Here is a 17,465-nt window from a genome sequence, read left to right as displayed (position 1 = left end):
TCCGCTGCACCAACAATAGTTAACAGAAACGGGGGGTGGGTCTAAAGCAAAGGCTGATTTGGGCAGAGCTAGTCCTCTGTGTGGTTCGGGGGGGTCCCCTTTGGCTCCTAGGCCCCCCAATCCTAGCTGCCTGGTGTGTGCGTTTTGCGAGTCAGGAAATTTGGCCCCCGCAGCCGAATGGGCTGCCTGCCTTTGTCCAAGGGGTCACAGAGAGGAAGGGGGGGGGGAAACAGAAGGGCAATAGGTGAGGCACCTGTTCCTCACGGCGATGTCTCTTTCGGTTCCAGTTGCAGAAAAAAGACCGGCACAAAAAAACCAAAGCTGGGAGGAAGGAACAGAGGGGGGTTCAAGGAAGGAGACTATATTTGGTCTAGAAATGTTGAAAAGCAAAACCCCATGGGGTGGGGAGGGAAAACAGGAACCCCCCCAACGGGGTTGTATCCAAGCCAGACGAAAATGGTCCGCAGAGCGTCTTGGAAGCACAGAACCCGCTTGCCTCCTGCCGCAGGCTTTCAGAAACCGGTCTCTTGCCTTCTCTGTCCAGCTATCTCACTGATCCTTCCGCCGCCCCAGATCTGATGGGGTGTAGCAGGGGTCCGGTTGTGAACCGTAATGGAGGCAGGGTCCGTCCACCTGCCTGTCTTAGCTGCCCCGATCCATAAGCTCGTCTGTGGCTGAGACCGCAGTTCAGAGATCCATTGACTACACACCCTTCCCTCCCCACACAAAACTGAACAAAGTCATCGCCGCGAGTTCTCTCTTCATTCTTTGTTCACGCCCTCTCTCTCTCTCTTTCTCGCTTTTTCAATCCTCCCCCCCTCGTTTCCCCCCCCCCAGCGGCTGCTGAAAAGAGCTCCAGTTTTCTTCCTCTTCTGTCCTCACCTAGCAGGGCTAGGAAGTCAGGATAGTCCAGAAAACCGGGACCACCACCACCACGAAGAAAGTCTCGGGGACCCGGAAGCTGTGGCAGGAGTTATTGCTGGTGAATATCGGCTCTGGGGACTCGTAGAGAGAATCGTCTGCGAGGAAACAAAAGAGGGGGTATAAGAAGGGAAAGAGGGGGTGAATGATGTACCGCTGGGTATTTGACTCCCAGCAAATAAACGAAAATGTTCGGGGCAAGGTCAAATGTTGGTTGGAAATGGAAGGAGAAGGAAGGCACCTTTCTCCACATGTGGTGGAACTGTAAAGCGATAAAGGAATTCTGGGAGATGATATATAATGAGTTGGGGAAAAAATGTTTAAAATAACCTTTGTTTAAAAAAAAGAAAGAAGGCTTTTTGTTAGGAATTGTTGGTGCAGAGATACCGAAAGAACTGAAAAGACTGTTTATGTACGCTACGTAACAGCTGCAAGGATGTTGCTCACCCAGAGTTGGAAAGATGACAAGATGAGGGCGGACTGGCAGATGAAACTATTGGACTACACAGAGATGGCATGATTAACTGGGGAAATCAGAAATCAGGAGGATCAAAACTTCAACAGAGAAAACCATAATGAGGTGGAAGGAAGTCAACGATACAATAAATTGGAAAGGGATTCAACCCAAGACGGATGATATAATGTACAAAAAACACTGATATAGGTTTGAAGTATATTAAGTAATACTTATCAATAGATAGGTATTTTTACTATCAAATCTTTTCATTTGATTTGATCAAATTGCACCCCCCCCTTCCTACGCCCCTGGTGACTGGGAGTGGCCGCCGAGACCATATAACACTGGCCCTGAAAGACCTACGTTGGTTCCCAGTACGTCTCTGAGCACAATTCAAAGTGTTGGTGCTGACCTTGAAAGCCCTAAACGGCCCAGTATACCTGAAGGAGCGTCTCCAGCCCGGACACCGGGGTCCAGCTCCGAGGGCCTTCTGGCAGTTCCCTCCATGCGAGAAGCGAGGTTACAAGGAACCAGGCGGAGGGCCTTCTTGGTGGTGGCGCCCGCCCTGTGGAACGCCATCCCATCCGATGTCAAGGAAATAAACAACTATCTGACTTTTAGAAGACCTCTCAAAGCAGCCCTGTTTAGGAAAGTTTTTAATGTTTGATGTTTGATCGTGTTTTTAATATTCTGTTGGGAGCCGCCCAGAGTGGCTGGGGAAACCCAGCCGGATGGGCGGGGTATAAATATTATTATTATTATTGTTATTGAGGAGGCAGATGAAAAAGGACCTCAAATCGCTGTTTGTGGCACTCATGCCTGATGTGGGAGGAAATTCATAGTTTAACAATGCACCCTGCAAAGAATGACTTCCTTTTGCGCAGTGTTTTTGGGAGGCAGCGATGCTTCTGAATACTACCGTATTTTTTGCTCTATAAGACTCACCTTTTCCCCTCCTAAAAAGTAAGGGGAAATGTGTGTGTGTCTTATGGAGCGAATGCAGACTGCGCAGCTATCCCAGAAGCCAGAACAGCAAGAGGGATTGCTGCTTTCACTGCGCAGCGATCCCTCTTGCTGTTCTGGCTTCTAAGATTCAGAATATTTTGTTTGCTTGTTTTCCTCCTCCAAAAACTAGGTGCGTCTTGTGGTCTGGTGCGTCTTATAGAGCGAAAAATACGGTACTTGCTGGAGAGATTCCCGAAGGAGGGGAGATATCCTGTTGCGCTCAGGGCATCCAGCCAGCCACTGCGAGAACAGAACGCTGGACTAGAGGGGTCTCCCTTTCGCCTCACCCAGCAGCCGGGCTCCTCGCTGGACTGTGCATTTCTGCAACACGGCTCCATCTTCATCTCGCCGTTTCCTGGCCCCAGCCCAGCCGCCCAGGTTGCCAGCTTCCTCTCGTGGGCAGTGTGGGTGTGCAGAAAGGAAGAGGGTCGCGACCCAGAGGGAAAGGGCAGCGTGTTGACAAGCTCGCAAGCCGCCCTCTGGCTGCCTCTCCCAGGCAAGAGTCCATTTCAAAATAAACGGGAGGCATTTTCATTTATTTTTTTGCTCAATGGACCCCGGCCAGCCGGCGGAGCTTTGCCAAGATCTCCCAGTGCCAAGGACGCCTTGTGGGGGCTGGTGGCCTTGCCTGTTTGGTTTCTTTGGAGGATGGATGGCGGCTAACAGATTGAGGTTGAATCCTGACAAGACATAAGTACTGTTTTGGGGGGACAGGGGGTGGGTGGGGACTCCCTGGTCCTGAATGGGGTCACTGTGCCCCTGAAGGACCAGGTGTGCAGCCTGGGAGTCATTTTGGACTCACAGCTGTCCATGGAGGCGCAGGTCAATTCTGTGTCCAGGGCAGCTCCATCTGGTACGCAGGATGAGACCCTCCCTGCCCGCAGACTGTCTGGCCAGAGTGGTGCATGCTCAGGTTATCTCCCGCTTGGACTACTGCCATGCGCTCTCCGTGGGGCTACCTTTGAAGGTGACCCGGGAACTGCAATTAATCCAGAATGCGGCAGCTAGACTGGTGACTGGGAGCGGCTGCCGGGACCACATAACACCGGTTCTGAGAGATCTGCATTGGCTCCCAGTACGTTTCCGAGCACAATTCAAAGTGTTGGTGCTGACCTTTAAAGCCCTAAATGGCCCAGTATACCTGAAGGAGCGTCTCCACCCCCATCGTCCAGCCCGGACACTGAGGTCCAGCACCGAGGGCCTTCTGGCGGTTCCCTAATTGCGAGAAGTGAGGTTACAGGGAACCAGACGGAGGGCCTTCTCGGTAGTGGCGCCCGCCCTGTGGAACACCCTTCAGATGTGAAGGAAATAAGCAGCTATCTTCTTTTTAAAAGACATCTGAAGGCAGCCCTGTTCAGGGAAGTTTTTAATATTTAATGCTGTATTGTTTTTAACACTTGATTGGGAGCCGCCCAGAGTGGCTGGGGAAACTCAGCCAGATGGGCAGGGTATAAATAAATAATAATAATAATAATTCTTGGCCCTGCCTGCGGCCGAGGGGTCAAAGGGCGGCTTCTTCTCGCCCGTCCGATAATCCCGCCTGCAAAAGGCGCCTCGTCAGCCGGCGGCACAGAAGCGCGTCGGCTAAATGACTGCGAGTGCCGTTCCCCCGGCTTGTTTCGTCTTTTCAAGTTTACGACGGGATTAAGGGTGGTTTTTGCAGGATCATAGCCAGGGGAGGAGGGGAAGGAAGGAACAACAATATCCACAGATGCCAATCCCCCTTTTTGTTCTTCGTTCGGCTCCACCGCTGCCCCCCCTTCACCATCCAGGATTATTATGAGCAAAACGCTTGTCGTAATCACAGAAGAGGGAAGGATGTGCAGGGAGCATAAATAGCTCAGTTGGTAGAGCATAGAATGACAGAATGGTAGAGTTGGAAGGGACCTCAACGGCTCTTGGTTTGAGTCCAGCCCCTCCAGAGCAGGAGAAACGAAGCCTGGTCCATCTTCCCTGTGACAGCCCTTAAGATATCAGAAGATGGCTATCATATCTCTTCACAGTTACAGATAGGTAGCCGTGTTGGTCTGCCATAGTCAAAATAAAAAAATTCCTTCCAGTAGCACCTTAAAGACCAACTAAGTTAGTTCTTGGTATGAGCTTTCGTGTGCATGCACACTTCTTCAGATACACTGAAACAGAAGTTGCCAGATCCTTCTATATAGTGAGAAGGTGGGGAGGGGTATTACTCGGAAGGGTGGTGGGAATGGGAGATTGGCAGATAGCTGAGATGGATTCTTATCTCATTATACATGACTAAGCCATTTCTCACCTTCTCACCCCTTGCCTTTTCCTGTAAGACCTATTGAAGTCGTTAAGAGTCGTCAACAGGCTCATCTCAGCTATTTGCCAATCTCCCATTCCCACCACCTTTCTGAGTAATACCCCTCCCCACCTTCTCACTATATAGAAGGATCTGGCAACTTCTGTTTCAGTGTATCTGAAGAAGTGTGCATGCACACGAAAGCTCATACCAAGAACTAACTTAGTTGGTCTTTAAGGTGCTACTGGAAGGAATTTTTATATCTCTTCACAGTCTCCCCCTTTCCACACTCAGCTCTTTCGACCGTCCCTCATATGGCTTGGCTTCTAGACCCTTGATCATCTTGGTCGCCCTCCTCTGGACACCTTCCAGCTTGCTGGCATCCTCACCATCCTCACCAGGCTCTTAATCTCAGGGTTGTGGGTTCAAGCCCCACATTGGGTGAAAGATTCCTGCATTCCAGGGGGGGTTGGGCTGGATGACACTCAGTGTCCCTTCCAACTTTCCAATTCTATGACTCTGTGAACCTGGGACCTTCAGCAAACAAGACAGACTGCTGCAAAGCTATGCGGCGAAGGTCCTGTGTGAGTGTCTGGAGGCGGTTGGAGGATGGATGGTGGTTAACAGATTGAGGCTGAATCCTGACAAGACAGAAGGACTGTTTTTGGGGGGACAGGGGGCAGGCAGGTGTGGGGGTCACTGTGCCCCTGAAGGACCAGGTGCGCAGCCTGGGGGTCATTTTGGACTCACAGATGTCCATGGAGGTGCAGGTCAATTCTGTGTCCAGGGCAGCTCCATCTGGTACGCAGGATGAGACCCTCCCTGCCTGCAGACTGTCTCACCAGAGTGGTCCATGCCGCTTATCTCGCACTTGGACTACTGCCATGCGCTCTAACTGGGGCTACCTTTGAAGGTGACTCGGAAACTACAATTAATCCAGAACGCGGCAGCTAGACTGGTGCCTGGGAACGGCCGCCGAGACCATATAACACCGGTCTTGAAAGACCTACATTGGCTTCCGGGATGTTTCCGAGCACAATTCAAAGTGTTGGTGCTGACCTTGGAAGCCCTTAAAAGCCCCGGCCCAGTATCCCTGAAGGAGCGTCTCCACCCCCATCGTCCAGCCCAGACACTGAGGTCCAGCTCCGAGGGCCTTCTGGCAGTTCCCTCCCTGCAAGAAGTGAGGTTACAGGGAACCAGGCAGAGGGCCTTCTCGGTGGTGGCTCCCCCCTGTAGAATGCCCTCCCATCAGATGTCAAGGAAATAAATCTGACATTTAGAAGACATCTGAAGGCAGCCCCGTTTAGGGAAGTTTTTAATGTCTGATGTTTTATCGTGTTTTTAATATTCTGTTGGGAGCCACCCAGAGTGGCTGGGGAAACCCAGCCAGATGGGCAGGGTATAATAATAATGATAATAAGAATTATATACTATTACGAACTTCCAATGGGATGTATTCCTTCATAAATGGGTTCTAGGCAGCAGCCGTTCAGTGAGGTCCTACGCAGGTCTACATCATGGTATGTCCCACTAAGATCATTGCAATTTATGCCCAGATAGATTGGAGTCCTAGAGAACATTTGGTTCCCTAAAGCGATGACCCCATATCTCAGCCTCTCCGAACCTGGTGTCCTCCGGATTTTTGGGACTATAGCCCCATCAGCCCCAGTCAGCGCAGCCGTCAGAAAACCGCTTTGCAACAAGGTGCCAATTAGTGAAACTGCATGCAATTAGATGTAGCTTAGGATAAATTTTCAGAAAAACACTGGCTTTTTATGGGGGGGGGGGGTTCACAAGCTGATGTGGCGACTGAGATTTAAGGGTGGTGGGGGGGACGAGAAACTGACATGCCTAACAGCCTATAACCACCCGGGTTTTTAAAATATTTTTTTAAAAAGCCATTTATTCTTACACTAGCAAAGCGTTCTTGTTTTCTTTAAAAGCTGCCTCAATCACACACACATGAAACAAGGGAAGGGAAAAACAAGCCCTTACAATATCCCTTTAGACTCTGACATTTCTCGCTCTTTTCTACCTGCTCCCTGGGAAGAGCGCTGGCCAAATACTAATTATACGTTAACAGGAGGAGAAAATTATTAATTTGTGTTTTCTTTTTTCCTCCAAAACAGCTGCGCCTATTTGATTCGGGGGAAGTGGGGGAGAAACTCCCCTGTACAGAGAGCTGGGGGCTGGTCTTTTTAACGAAAAAGAAAAGAGGGAAGGAAAAACAAAAAAACCCTAAAATAATTTGCTCTCTTTTTCCCCCCCTCTGCAAAAACAAAAGCAGCCCTGTGGGGGTATGTACCAAGCAGGCATCAATCTAGATTTATTTTATTTCCTTCTTTCTTCCAGCCCCCAAAGCAGAACCGAAGATAATTTGTCGGAGATCTGAGTGGCGCTCGGGTGCTATTTTCTCGGGCCAAAAGCACCCCCTGCGCCTGGCATTTCACACGCTGCCAAGAAAGCCAGCGGTTGAAGTGGGTTTAGAAAGAGTGGGGTGAAGGTCGGTGCAGATGGGGTCGGGGTCTAATAGACCTTTCACTGGTTTGATCTCACGGGGAAAACATGCGGAAGGAAAGGTTTGATCTTCCAGTTTCCCTGGAAAGGGTTTTGCATTGTCGCCATTACTATGAACATACAGTGGGACCTTGGTTCTCAAACGCCTTGGTTCTCAAACGCCTTATTTCTCAAACACCTTGGTTCTCAAACACCTTGGTTCCCAAACAGCGAAAATCCGGAAGCAAGTGTTCCGGTTTTTGAACGTTTTTCGGAAGCCGAACGTCCGGCGCGGCTGTCGGCTATTGTTTCCGGGGCGCCTGCACCAATCAGAAGCTGCGCCTTGGTTTTCGATCATTGCAGAAGTCAAACGGGCTTCTGGAACAGATTAAGTTTGGTGCTTTTGTTTTTGCGATTTATTTTGCATTATTGTGGCTTTTTCGGTTAATTTGTTTTTGTGACTCTCATCAGCGCAGGTAAGACTTTTTATCTTTTAAATCTACAACACTCTCTTACTTATTTTATAGTACAGTACATTGATCATTGCTTTCATTTTATGGATCAACAGTCTCGATAGATAGTAAAATTCTTGTTCAATTGCTGTTTCAGGGGTTGTTTTTAAAAGTCTGGAACGGATTAATCCGTTTTGCATTGCTTTCTATGGGAAAGCGCGCCTTGGTTTTGGAACGCTTTGGTTTTGGAACGGACTTCCAGAACGGATTAAGCTTGAGAAGCAAGGGACCACTGTACAGCAACAACAGCACAAACCAGACCAGATATTCGGGGGATACAGTGCGAGTCAGCCAGGTATGCAGCAGCAAAAAAGGCTAACGCTGTTCTAGGCTGCATCAAACAGAAATCTAGTGTCCAGATCAAGGGAAGTCATAGGTAAAGGTAAAGGGACCCCTGACCATTAGGTCCAGCTGTGGCCGACTCTGGGGTTGCGGCGTTCATCTCGCTTTATTGGCCGAGGGAGCCGGCGTACAGCTTCCGGGTCATGTGGCCAGCAGGACTAAGCCGCTTCTGGCGAACCAGAGCAGTGCACGGAAATGCCGTTTACCTTCCCGCCAGAGTGGTACCTATTTATCTACTTGTACTTTGAGGTGCTTTTGAACTGCTAGGTTGGCAGGAGCAGGGACCGAGCAACGGGAGCTCACCCCGTCATTGCGGGGATTCGAACCGCCGACCTTCTGATCGGCAAGTCCTAGGCTCTGTGGTTTAATCCACAGCGCCACCCGCATCCCTAAGGGAAGTCATAGTCCCACTCTATTCTGCCTTGGTCAGACCACACCTGGAGTCCTGTGCCCAGTTCTGGGCGCCACAATTTAAGGAGGAGATTGACAAGCCGGAAGGTGTGCAGGGGATCTTTCCGGTGTCCTGAGACGTCACTTACTTGTCGGCCGGACGTAAACCTTCAGCTTTAAGCAGGGCTTGTCGACCAAGTTCGGAGGCGTCGCCGCTGCAAGAAAGAAAAGGGGAGGAGAGGACAGAAGAGACAGAACGCCGTCACCAAAAAAAATGCCATATGTGTCCTACATAAAGTTTCAATTTTACACATTTCCAAAAAGGGCAGATTTATAGGGTTATTTCTGAAGCCCCTGTTCTTAAATCCCTGCTCTGTTTCAGAACCCTATAGCCCAAAATGACACCAACGTTGTCGTGGTTTGGCTTCCTTCGTGAATTTTGCACCATGAACACAAACAGTGCAATGGGGCCAATTGTTTCCCTTCCACACTCTTTTTCATTTTGCTCAAATGGCCCGTGTTTCAGGGCAGGCTGCCCTCGCTGGGCGATTCGTGTAGGGCTGTCTCCGACAGAGGCCCTACTCAAGAGTCAGCCGCTTTAAATTCATGGACCCAAGGTAGCCATTTCCAGTAAGTTCCCTTTTCATCCCTAAACAGAGACAGCCTTGCCGTTACAATCCATGGATTGGTAACTTTCACCAGGGATGCGGGTGGTGCTGTGAGTTACACCACAGAGCCTAGGACTTGCCGATCAGAAGGTTGGCGGTTCGAATCCCCGTGACGGACTGAGCTCCTGTTGCTCGGTCCCAGCTCCTGCCAACCTAGCAGTACGAAAGCACGTCAAAGTGCAAGTAGATAAATAGGTACCGCTCCGGCGGGAAGGTAAATGGCGTTTCCGTGCGCTGCTCTGGTTTGCCAGAAGCGGCTTAGTCATGCTGGCCACATGACCCAGAAGCTGTACGCTCACTCGGCTTAGTCATGTATAATGAGATAAGAATCCATCTCAGCTATCTGCCAATCTCCCATTCCCACCACCCTTCTGAGTAATACCCCTCCCCACCTTCTCACTATATAGAAGGATCTGGCAACTTCTGTTTCAGTGTATCTGAAGAAGTGTGCATGCACACGAAAGCTCATACCAAGAACTAACTTAGTTGGTCTTTAAGGTGCTACTGGAAGGAATTTTTATATCTCTTCACAGTCTCCCCCTTTCCACACTCAGCTCTTTCGACCGTCCCTCATATGGCTTGGCTTCTAGACCCTTGATCATCTTCGTCGCCCTCCTCTGGACACCTTCCAGCTTGCTGGCATCCTCGCCATCCTCACCAGGCTCTTAATCTCAGGGTTGTGGGTTCAAGCCCCACATTGGGTGAAAGATTCCTGCATTCCAGGGGGGGTTGGGCTGAATGACACTCAGTGTCCCTTCCAACTTTCCAATTCTATGACTCTATGAACCTGGGACCTTCAGCAAAACAAGACAGACCGCTGCAAAGCTATGCGGCGAAGGTCCTGTGTGAGTGTCTGGAGGCGGTTGGAGGATGGATGCGGCTACCAGATTGAGGTTGAATCCTGACAAGACAGAAGTACTGTTTAGCCATTTCCAGTAAGTTCCCTTTTCATCCCTAAACAGAGACAGCCTTGCCGTTACAATCCATGGATTGGTAACTTTCACCAGGGATGCGGGTGGTGCTGTGAGTTACACCACAGAGCCTAGGACTTGCCGATCAGAAGGTTGGCGGTTCGAATCCCCGTGACGGACTGAGCTCCTGTTGCTCGGTCCCAGCTCCTGCCAACCTAGCAGTACGAAAGCACGTCAAAGTGCAAGTAGATAAATAGGTACCGCTCCGGCGGGAAGGTAAATGGCGTTTCCGTGCGCTGCTCTGGTTTGCCAGAAGCGGCTTAGTCATGCTGGCCACATGACCCAGAAGCTGTACGCTCACTCGGCCAGTAAAGCGAGATGAGCGCCACAACTGCTTTTGAACTGCTAGGTTAGCAGGAGCAGGGACCGAGCAACGGGAGCTCAGCCCGTTGCGGGGATTCGAACCGCTGACCTTCTGATCGGCAAGTTCTAGGCTCTGTGGTTTAGCCTACAGCGCCACCCGCGTCCCACACCCTATATATAGAAATGAGCAAACCAATGATATTTTAGGAGCAGGCTAGCAGGCGGGGCCCATGACTTACATCCTAGGAGCTTACACAACACAAAACACTGTTGCTGGATGTAGGTTTTATTTTATTTGTTTTTTATCTTATGTTTTGGAAATGTAAATCCAGTTTTTTCCCTTTAATTTTTTTGGGGGGCCCCGAAGAGAGTGGGGCCCTAAGCTATAGCTTGTTTAGCTTATACAGTGGTACCTCAGGTTACAGACGCTTCAGGTTACAGACTCCGCTAAGCCAGAAATAGTAGCTCAGGTTAAGAACTTTGCTTCAGGACGAGAACAGAAATCGCGCAATGGCGGCAGCGGAAGGCTCCATTAGCTAAAGTGGTGCTTCAGGTTAAGAACAGTTTCAGGTTAAGAACGGACCTCCGGAATGAATTAAGTTCTTAACCCAAGGTACCACTGTATGTAAATCTGGCACTGCCAATATAGCCTTTCCTGATACCCTTAACATAGGAGCACCGGAAGAGCTTGGCTTCTGGGCCGAGGCTGAGTCCAGTATCCTACTCGCACAGCAGCCTACCAGATGTGTCCCCCCCCATGGGAAAGACCTCGCGCTGATTGCCGTTTGACCCACAGATGTTGCCCAGCTCCTGCTAAGAAGCTTAGCCATCTCCGAGGTGCTTCCTCCGTTTCTTTAGCCGGGCGATTTGGGGAGGGGGGGCGAACCCCGCGCACAAAAGACCCCGCTTTTAATACCGCATCTTTGATCAAACTGATGTCAAAAGTTTCCCGACCCCCAAGCGGGGTGCTTTTCTCCGCCGTACATCCTTGGACATGTTCGGATTTCCCCCAATAAAAACCTGACAAGGCAAATGATACGCTTTCGACGGCGCTCTGCAGATAAGTCGGGAGAGGCGGGCGAAGAGAGGAGGAGGAGGAGGAGGCTGGGTCGGTTTGAGAGAAAGAGCAAAAAAGTTTGCAATTAAAAGCTCAGGGTGGTGGGTGGGAACTCTCCGAGGCATGAAATTGGCCCGGATTAGGATGGACAGTTCGGCTGAGGGGCGGAAAGAAAAGGTGCATTTGAAAAGCACTTTTAGGGAGGCCGTGACTTGACAAGGTGGATTTGCCGTCTGTCCCTGAAACAGATCGGCCTTGACAGTCCCGACTTGGGAGCCAGGCGGGGGACATCCTGTTTGAAGAAAAGGCCTTTGCTCGGAAGGGTCACCGAAAATTCGTGTTAACACCACGTTCAGACACCGATTTAAGAGCATTGCTTATCCGGGGAACTGTAGATTCAAGCGTTGGCCTCAGCTCATCTGCATCTATCCTTAACGCTCCTTCTGAATGGAGAGGCGTTAAAGAAATGAAGAATCAGATTTTTAAAATAGTTACAGGTGAAACTCGAAAAATTAGAATATTGTGAGAAAGTTCCTTGATTTCAGGAATTGAACTGGAAAGGTGAAACTAATATATGATATAGACTCGTGACATGCAAAGCGAGATATGTCAAGCCTTGATTTGTTCTACAGGTGAAACTCAAAAAATTAGAATATCATGGAAAAGTTCGTTGATTTCAGGAATTCAACTGGAAAGGTGAAACTAATATATGATATAGACTCGTGACATGCAAAGCGAGATATGTCAAGCCTTGATTTGTGATCATTGCCATGATCATGGCGTACAGCTGGTGAAAACCCCAAATTAACCATCTTAGAAAATTAGAATATTCAAGGAAATCAGCAAACAAGGGTTGCAAATCGAGCAAGATTGGACCTCTGAGAAGTAGAAGCACGCCGCGCTTTGCATGTCACGAGTCGATCTCATAGTTTCACCATTCAAGTTGAATTCCTGAAATCAACGACCTTTCCCACGATATTCTAATTTTTCGAGTTTCACCTGTATATCGCGAAGAACTGCATTAGCAAAACCCACCAGGAACCTGACCTCACGTATCTTGAAAGTTTCCTTCTTGGAGTTCACGACAGGACTCAAAAACGCTTAATTTAAATTCGCTCTGTCCTGCTTTATTTCATTTCATTGGATAATGTGTTCAACGTGGTTCTGGGTTTTATTTGAAACTTATCTAGAATCATAAAATCGCAGAGTTGGAAGGGACCCAACTCTCCGCAATGCAGGACTATGCTGCTCTGGATTGTAAAAATACAGACAAACACCAAAGCGGTTTACAAAAAAAGATAAAACAATAATTATTCAGGTTGAAATAACAATAAGCTTTAAAAAAAACACAGATTAAAACTCACATCGACTTAACATTTGGGCAGGCTTGTCTAACCAAAAATGTTTTCGCTTCTTAAATGCTGGTCCTTGTTGAAAACAATGAAGATTTGATCCCTCGGCCAATAAAGCGAGATGAGCGCCGCAACCCCAGAGTCGGTCACGACTGGACCTAACGGTCAGGGGTCCCTTTACCTTACTTTCATGCACATATGGTGGGACTGTGTGAGGATACAAGAATTCTGGGATATAATATACAACAAACTCAAAATGATCTTTAAATTCTCCTTCCAAAAAAACCCAGAAGCCTTTATGTCCACTGAAATCCAAAAAACAACAACTATACAACCATCTTTATGTATGCAACTACGGCAGCTAGAATTTTAGTAGCAAAAAATTGGAGAGGTGACTCAATTCCTACAAAGCTTGACTGGCAGGTGAAGATGATAGAATACTTGGAACTTACAAAAATGATTGCGAGAACAAGGGGAAACTCAAACCAGAAAGTGTGTAAAGAATGGATAACATTTAAAGAATATCTAAAACAACATTGTGAAAATGCAAATCTCCTGTCAGGTCTAGACTGAATCTTGAATATTAAGGAAAACTATAAATGCAGGAAATTTTCTGGGTATGTAACAGATATAACAGGAAATGCGTAAAGGTCAAGAATATGTAGAAAGCACAATGAGGTGAACCGGAAGTCAAAAGTGTGTGTGATGTTAGACGATGTGTTGTTAGTTAATGTTCAGTCGTCATAGAGGTATTCTCTTTCTGTTTTATATGTAAATTGTTTTGCAATAAAGTTTAAAAAAGAATAAAACACAAGAATACAGTGGTACCTCGGGTTACATATGCTTCAGGTTACATAGGCTTCAGGTTACAGACTCCGCTAACCCAGAAATAGTGCTTCAGGTTAAGAACTTTGCTTCAGGATGAGAACAGAAATTGTGCTCTGGCAGCAGCAGGAGGCCCCATTAGCTAAAGCGGTGCTTCAGGTTAAGAACAGTTTCAGGTTAAGTACGGACCTCCGGAACGAATTAAGTACTTAACCTGAGGTACCAGTGTATGTGTGTGTGTTTAAATATTCAAAGAATTAAAGCCAGCAGTAAACTAAAAACACGCTAGCAGTTTGTCGAAACAAAAAATGTTTTTAGCAGGTGAGAAAGAGTTCATCGCAGGTTCCTGGCCCGGGTCAAGTGGCAGGGAGTTCCAAAGCTTACGTCGGTTTCTTGCAGATGCAGAACAGGGATTTATGCGGCAGTGCCAGGTTCGGGGCAGTTCCAAAAGTTCTTAAGATCTCTGGGAGATTCTATCCGTGGTGCTACGCTTCGCTTGCTCGGTTTTTAAAAACCACTTTTTTGATTTAAATGCGTGTCGGCCCGATCTCCTCAGGGGGATGACGGCGGGGCGTAAAGAGTATTCTGAATAAATGGAAATAGCTGCGTCCTTAAAGGATGTCAGGGAAAGACCTCGTTTCTGAACAGAGGGCCGGTTTCTGCCGAGCTGACATTCCATGGCAGCCCTGTTCCCAGGGGATTTCAATATTGTTCCCAGAGGCTTGCTGAGATATTGATGGCAACAATGTCGAGGGCTTCATTTTAATTCCCCTCCCCGCCTCCCTCTCTTCCCATCGCTTCTCATCTACACGCTCCCAACCCCGGGGGGGCTCAGCGGAGCGATATTGTCTCCCGGACAAGAAAACGCGACAATGGAGCACTGATGTCACCTTTTGTCGGCTGGAGAGAGAGCGCTCCTCAATGGGGAGCCATTGAAGAGCGGAGAATGCCCTCGTTTGCATAGCCACACCCCCTCCATCTGCATATCCCACCATGGGGAGAGGGGGGGCACCCATCTCCCGGAGCGAGGCCCGAGTGCGAATGGCGGGCACGCTGCTGAGAAACCTTAAAAAGGGGGGGGGGAACAAAATGGGCAGCGATTCCTTATTTATGGCTGGCTGAAACCCTCTCCCAGGATAAAAGGTAAAGGGACCCCTGACCATTAGGTCCAGTCGTGGCCGACTCTGGGGTTGCAGCGCTCATCTTGCTTTACTGGCCGAGGGAGCCGGCGTACAGCTTCTGGGTCATGTGGCCAGCAGGACTAAGCCGCTTCTGGCAAACCAGAGCAGCGCACGGAAACGCCGTTTAACTTCCCGCCGGAGTGGTACCTATTTATCTACTTGCACTGGTGTGCTTTCAAATTGCTAGGTGGGCAGGAGCAGGGACCGAGCAACGGGAGCTCACCCCGTCATTGCGGGGATTCGAACCGCCGACCTTCTGATTGGCAAGTCCTAGGCTCTGTGGTTTAACCCACAGTGCCACCCGTGTCTCCCAGGATTATATTTCGCAAATAAACCCCCGAACCGTTCTCCACGAAGCCCTTTCCCTCCAGTGCACAGACCTGCAGGCATCTTTCAACCACATTGGACTGTTTTCGAGGTTGGAAAGCTGTGTGTGTGAAGGACTTTGCTTCCACCCACCCCCTAAAAAGTTCTTGTTTTTCTTAGGGTTGCCATACGTCTGGAATTTCCCAGAATACTGCTGTTGGAAGCAGTGTCTGGGCTGAAAAATATCCAGGAAAATCTGGACGTATGGTAACCCATTGTGGCAGCGTTGCTTTTGACTCAAAAACGCCTTCTTTTGCTTTTGTGAATTTGCAATATTTGTGCAATATTGACCAAACTGTGGGAGGCAGTGGAAGACAGGAGGGCCTGGCGTGCTCTGGTTCAGGGGGTCACGAAGAGGCGGACACGACTAAACGACTCAACAACAGCAACACCTCGCAGGGTTGTTGTAGGGGTTAAAAGGGGGGAACCATGTAGACCCCCTGGGTCTCCTGGGAGGAACAAAGGGAGGGCATAAATGTAATAGACTCAATTTAGGTTTGGCTGAGAGACAGTGACTGGTCCCCAGGATTTGAAGTGGGTCCCGAGGGCCGTATAAAGCAGCTTGGAGGCCCGCATCCGGCCCCTGAGCCAGGGTTCTCCCACCAGTGACTGATGTAGTTAAAACAAAAAAGCACCTTCATTCTTCTTGGCGGCAGGAACTCTGCCCGCACTCAGAGGCACTCTGAGTCCGTCGACCAAAAGAATGGGAGACAGTTTCTTTGGCAAGGAAGACACAGGCGTGTTCGTAAAAATTGCCTTCTCGTGTGCGGGGAGACCTTGATTCTTGTTTGCCGACCCCCCCCCCCGCCAGCCCTCAGTCTAACTGCAATGTTTAATCAGTTGGCCAATGTAACGTTGCTGGGGGCGGGGGCACCGGGCTGGAATTAGGTTTGGAAATTAAGCCAGAAATTCCGAAAGAATAAAGGAATGCAACAGGGGGGAAATCCATTTATCCTTTTTTTCTTTTCTCTCCCTCCCTCTTATGCTATGCAGACTAAGGATCCGTGAGTTATTTGTGTTGGAAATGCGGACTTGGCCCTCACGCCAGCTCCTCGCACCCAGAGCGGTTTCCAAAAGGAAGCCCGCCCCCAATTTAAATAAATCCGGCATATGGATAATCCTATTGCATGCTAATAGAGGAGATTCGGTGCTCAGCGCACCAGGCCTCCTGCAGTCCGGATGGTCAGGTTGCAGCAAGCGGGACTTTTTAGTGCAGAGAAAAGGCAAGCGAGAGGCGACGCAAGGAAAGTATTGCAAAATGCACGATGCGGTAGGTGGAGGAAGTGAGCAAAGAAAATCTCCCCCCCCCCAATCTCTTGCAATACAGTGGTTGTTGTTGTTGTTGAGTCGTTTAGTCGTGTCCGCCTCTTCGTGACCCCACGGACCAGAGCACGCCAGGCACTCCTGTCTTCCACTGCCTCCCGCAGTTTGGTCAAACTCATGCTGGTCTCTTCGAGAACACTGTCCCACCATCTCGTCCTCCGTCGTCCCCTTCTCCTTGTGCCCTCCATCTTTCCCAACATCAGGGTCTTTTCCAGGGAGTCTTCTCTTCTCATGAGGTGGCCAAAGTCTTGGAGCCTCAGCTTCAGGATCTGTCCTTCCAGTGAGCACTCAGGGCTGATTTCCTTCCGAATGGAGAGGTCGGATCTTCTTGCAGTCCATGGGACTCTCAAGAGTCTCCTCCAGCACCAGAATTCAAAAGCATCCATTCTTCGGCGATCAGCCTTCTTTATGGTCCAGCTCTCGCTTCCATACATCACTACTGGGAAAACCATAGCTTTACTTACCTAACCCTGCAAGATAGGTTCGGCTAAGAGGTAGTGATTGGCTCTACCCAAAAGGTGATCTGGTGAGCTTTGTGGCTAACCCACCTCACAGGGCTGTTGTGAGGCTAAAATGGGGGAGAACTACTTACAGTGCTGTGAAGGTTTTTGGGGGAAAGGTGGCATATAAAATATAATAAAGAAAAGATAAACCTGTACAAGCAACACTCTTCTCCCTAACCCACGGCTCTTATCCCAAGGCCGCGGCCCCTACTGGTCCAGCAGGAGTGAAGTTTTTGCCTTGTTGAGATGTGCCCTTGGGAAAATACCAAAGACCTGGGAAGAGGCATACATTACTTTAATTCCAAAGCAAGAGGCAGATAGATTGGAAGTGAAAAATCACAGACCAATTTCATTATTAAATTGTGATTATAAAATATTTGAAAATATTTTAGCAAGGAGAATGAAAGGTCTACTATTGGAAAGAATCCATCAAGATCAAACAGGATCTCTCCCAGGTCGAGAAATGAAAGAAAATACTAGAAATATAATAAACATCATTGAGTAGCATTGATGTTTATTGATGCGGAAAA

At 48.9% G+C, this 17,465-nt stretch overlaps 1 protein-coding gene across 4 annotated transcripts in view; it reads right to left on the bottom strand.

Annotated features, from left to right (window-relative positions):
* Window positions 1–345: 345 nt before the first annotated feature.
* The window catches only part of EFNA2 (ephrin A2), a 241,268-nt gene continuing 224,148 nt past the window's right edge, over window positions 346–17,465 (bottom strand). For 3 of the 4 annotated variants that reach the window (XM_083484227.1, XM_083484228.1, XM_083484230.1), the window contains 2 exons: window positions 8,536–8,601; window positions 830–1,019 (listed from right to left, as the gene is read on the bottom strand). In XM_083484227.1, the coding sequence (XP_083340353.1) occupies window positions 892–1,019; window positions 8,536–8,601 (194 nt within the window). In that variant the 3' untranslated portion in view covers window positions 830–891. Of the gene's footprint in view, window positions 1,020–8,535; window positions 8,602–17,465 lie in introns of all 4 variants that reach the window. The other variant, XM_083484229.1, reaches the window with a different exon arrangement.

This window comes from Podarcis liolepis, assembly GCF_965112155.1.
Source record: "Podarcis liolepis genome assembly, chromosome: 18".
Taxonomy (NCBI): domain Eukaryota; kingdom Metazoa; phylum Chordata; class Lepidosauria; order Squamata; family Lacertidae; genus Podarcis; species Podarcis liolepis.
This window is presented reverse-complemented; position numbering and strand designations above follow the sequence as displayed.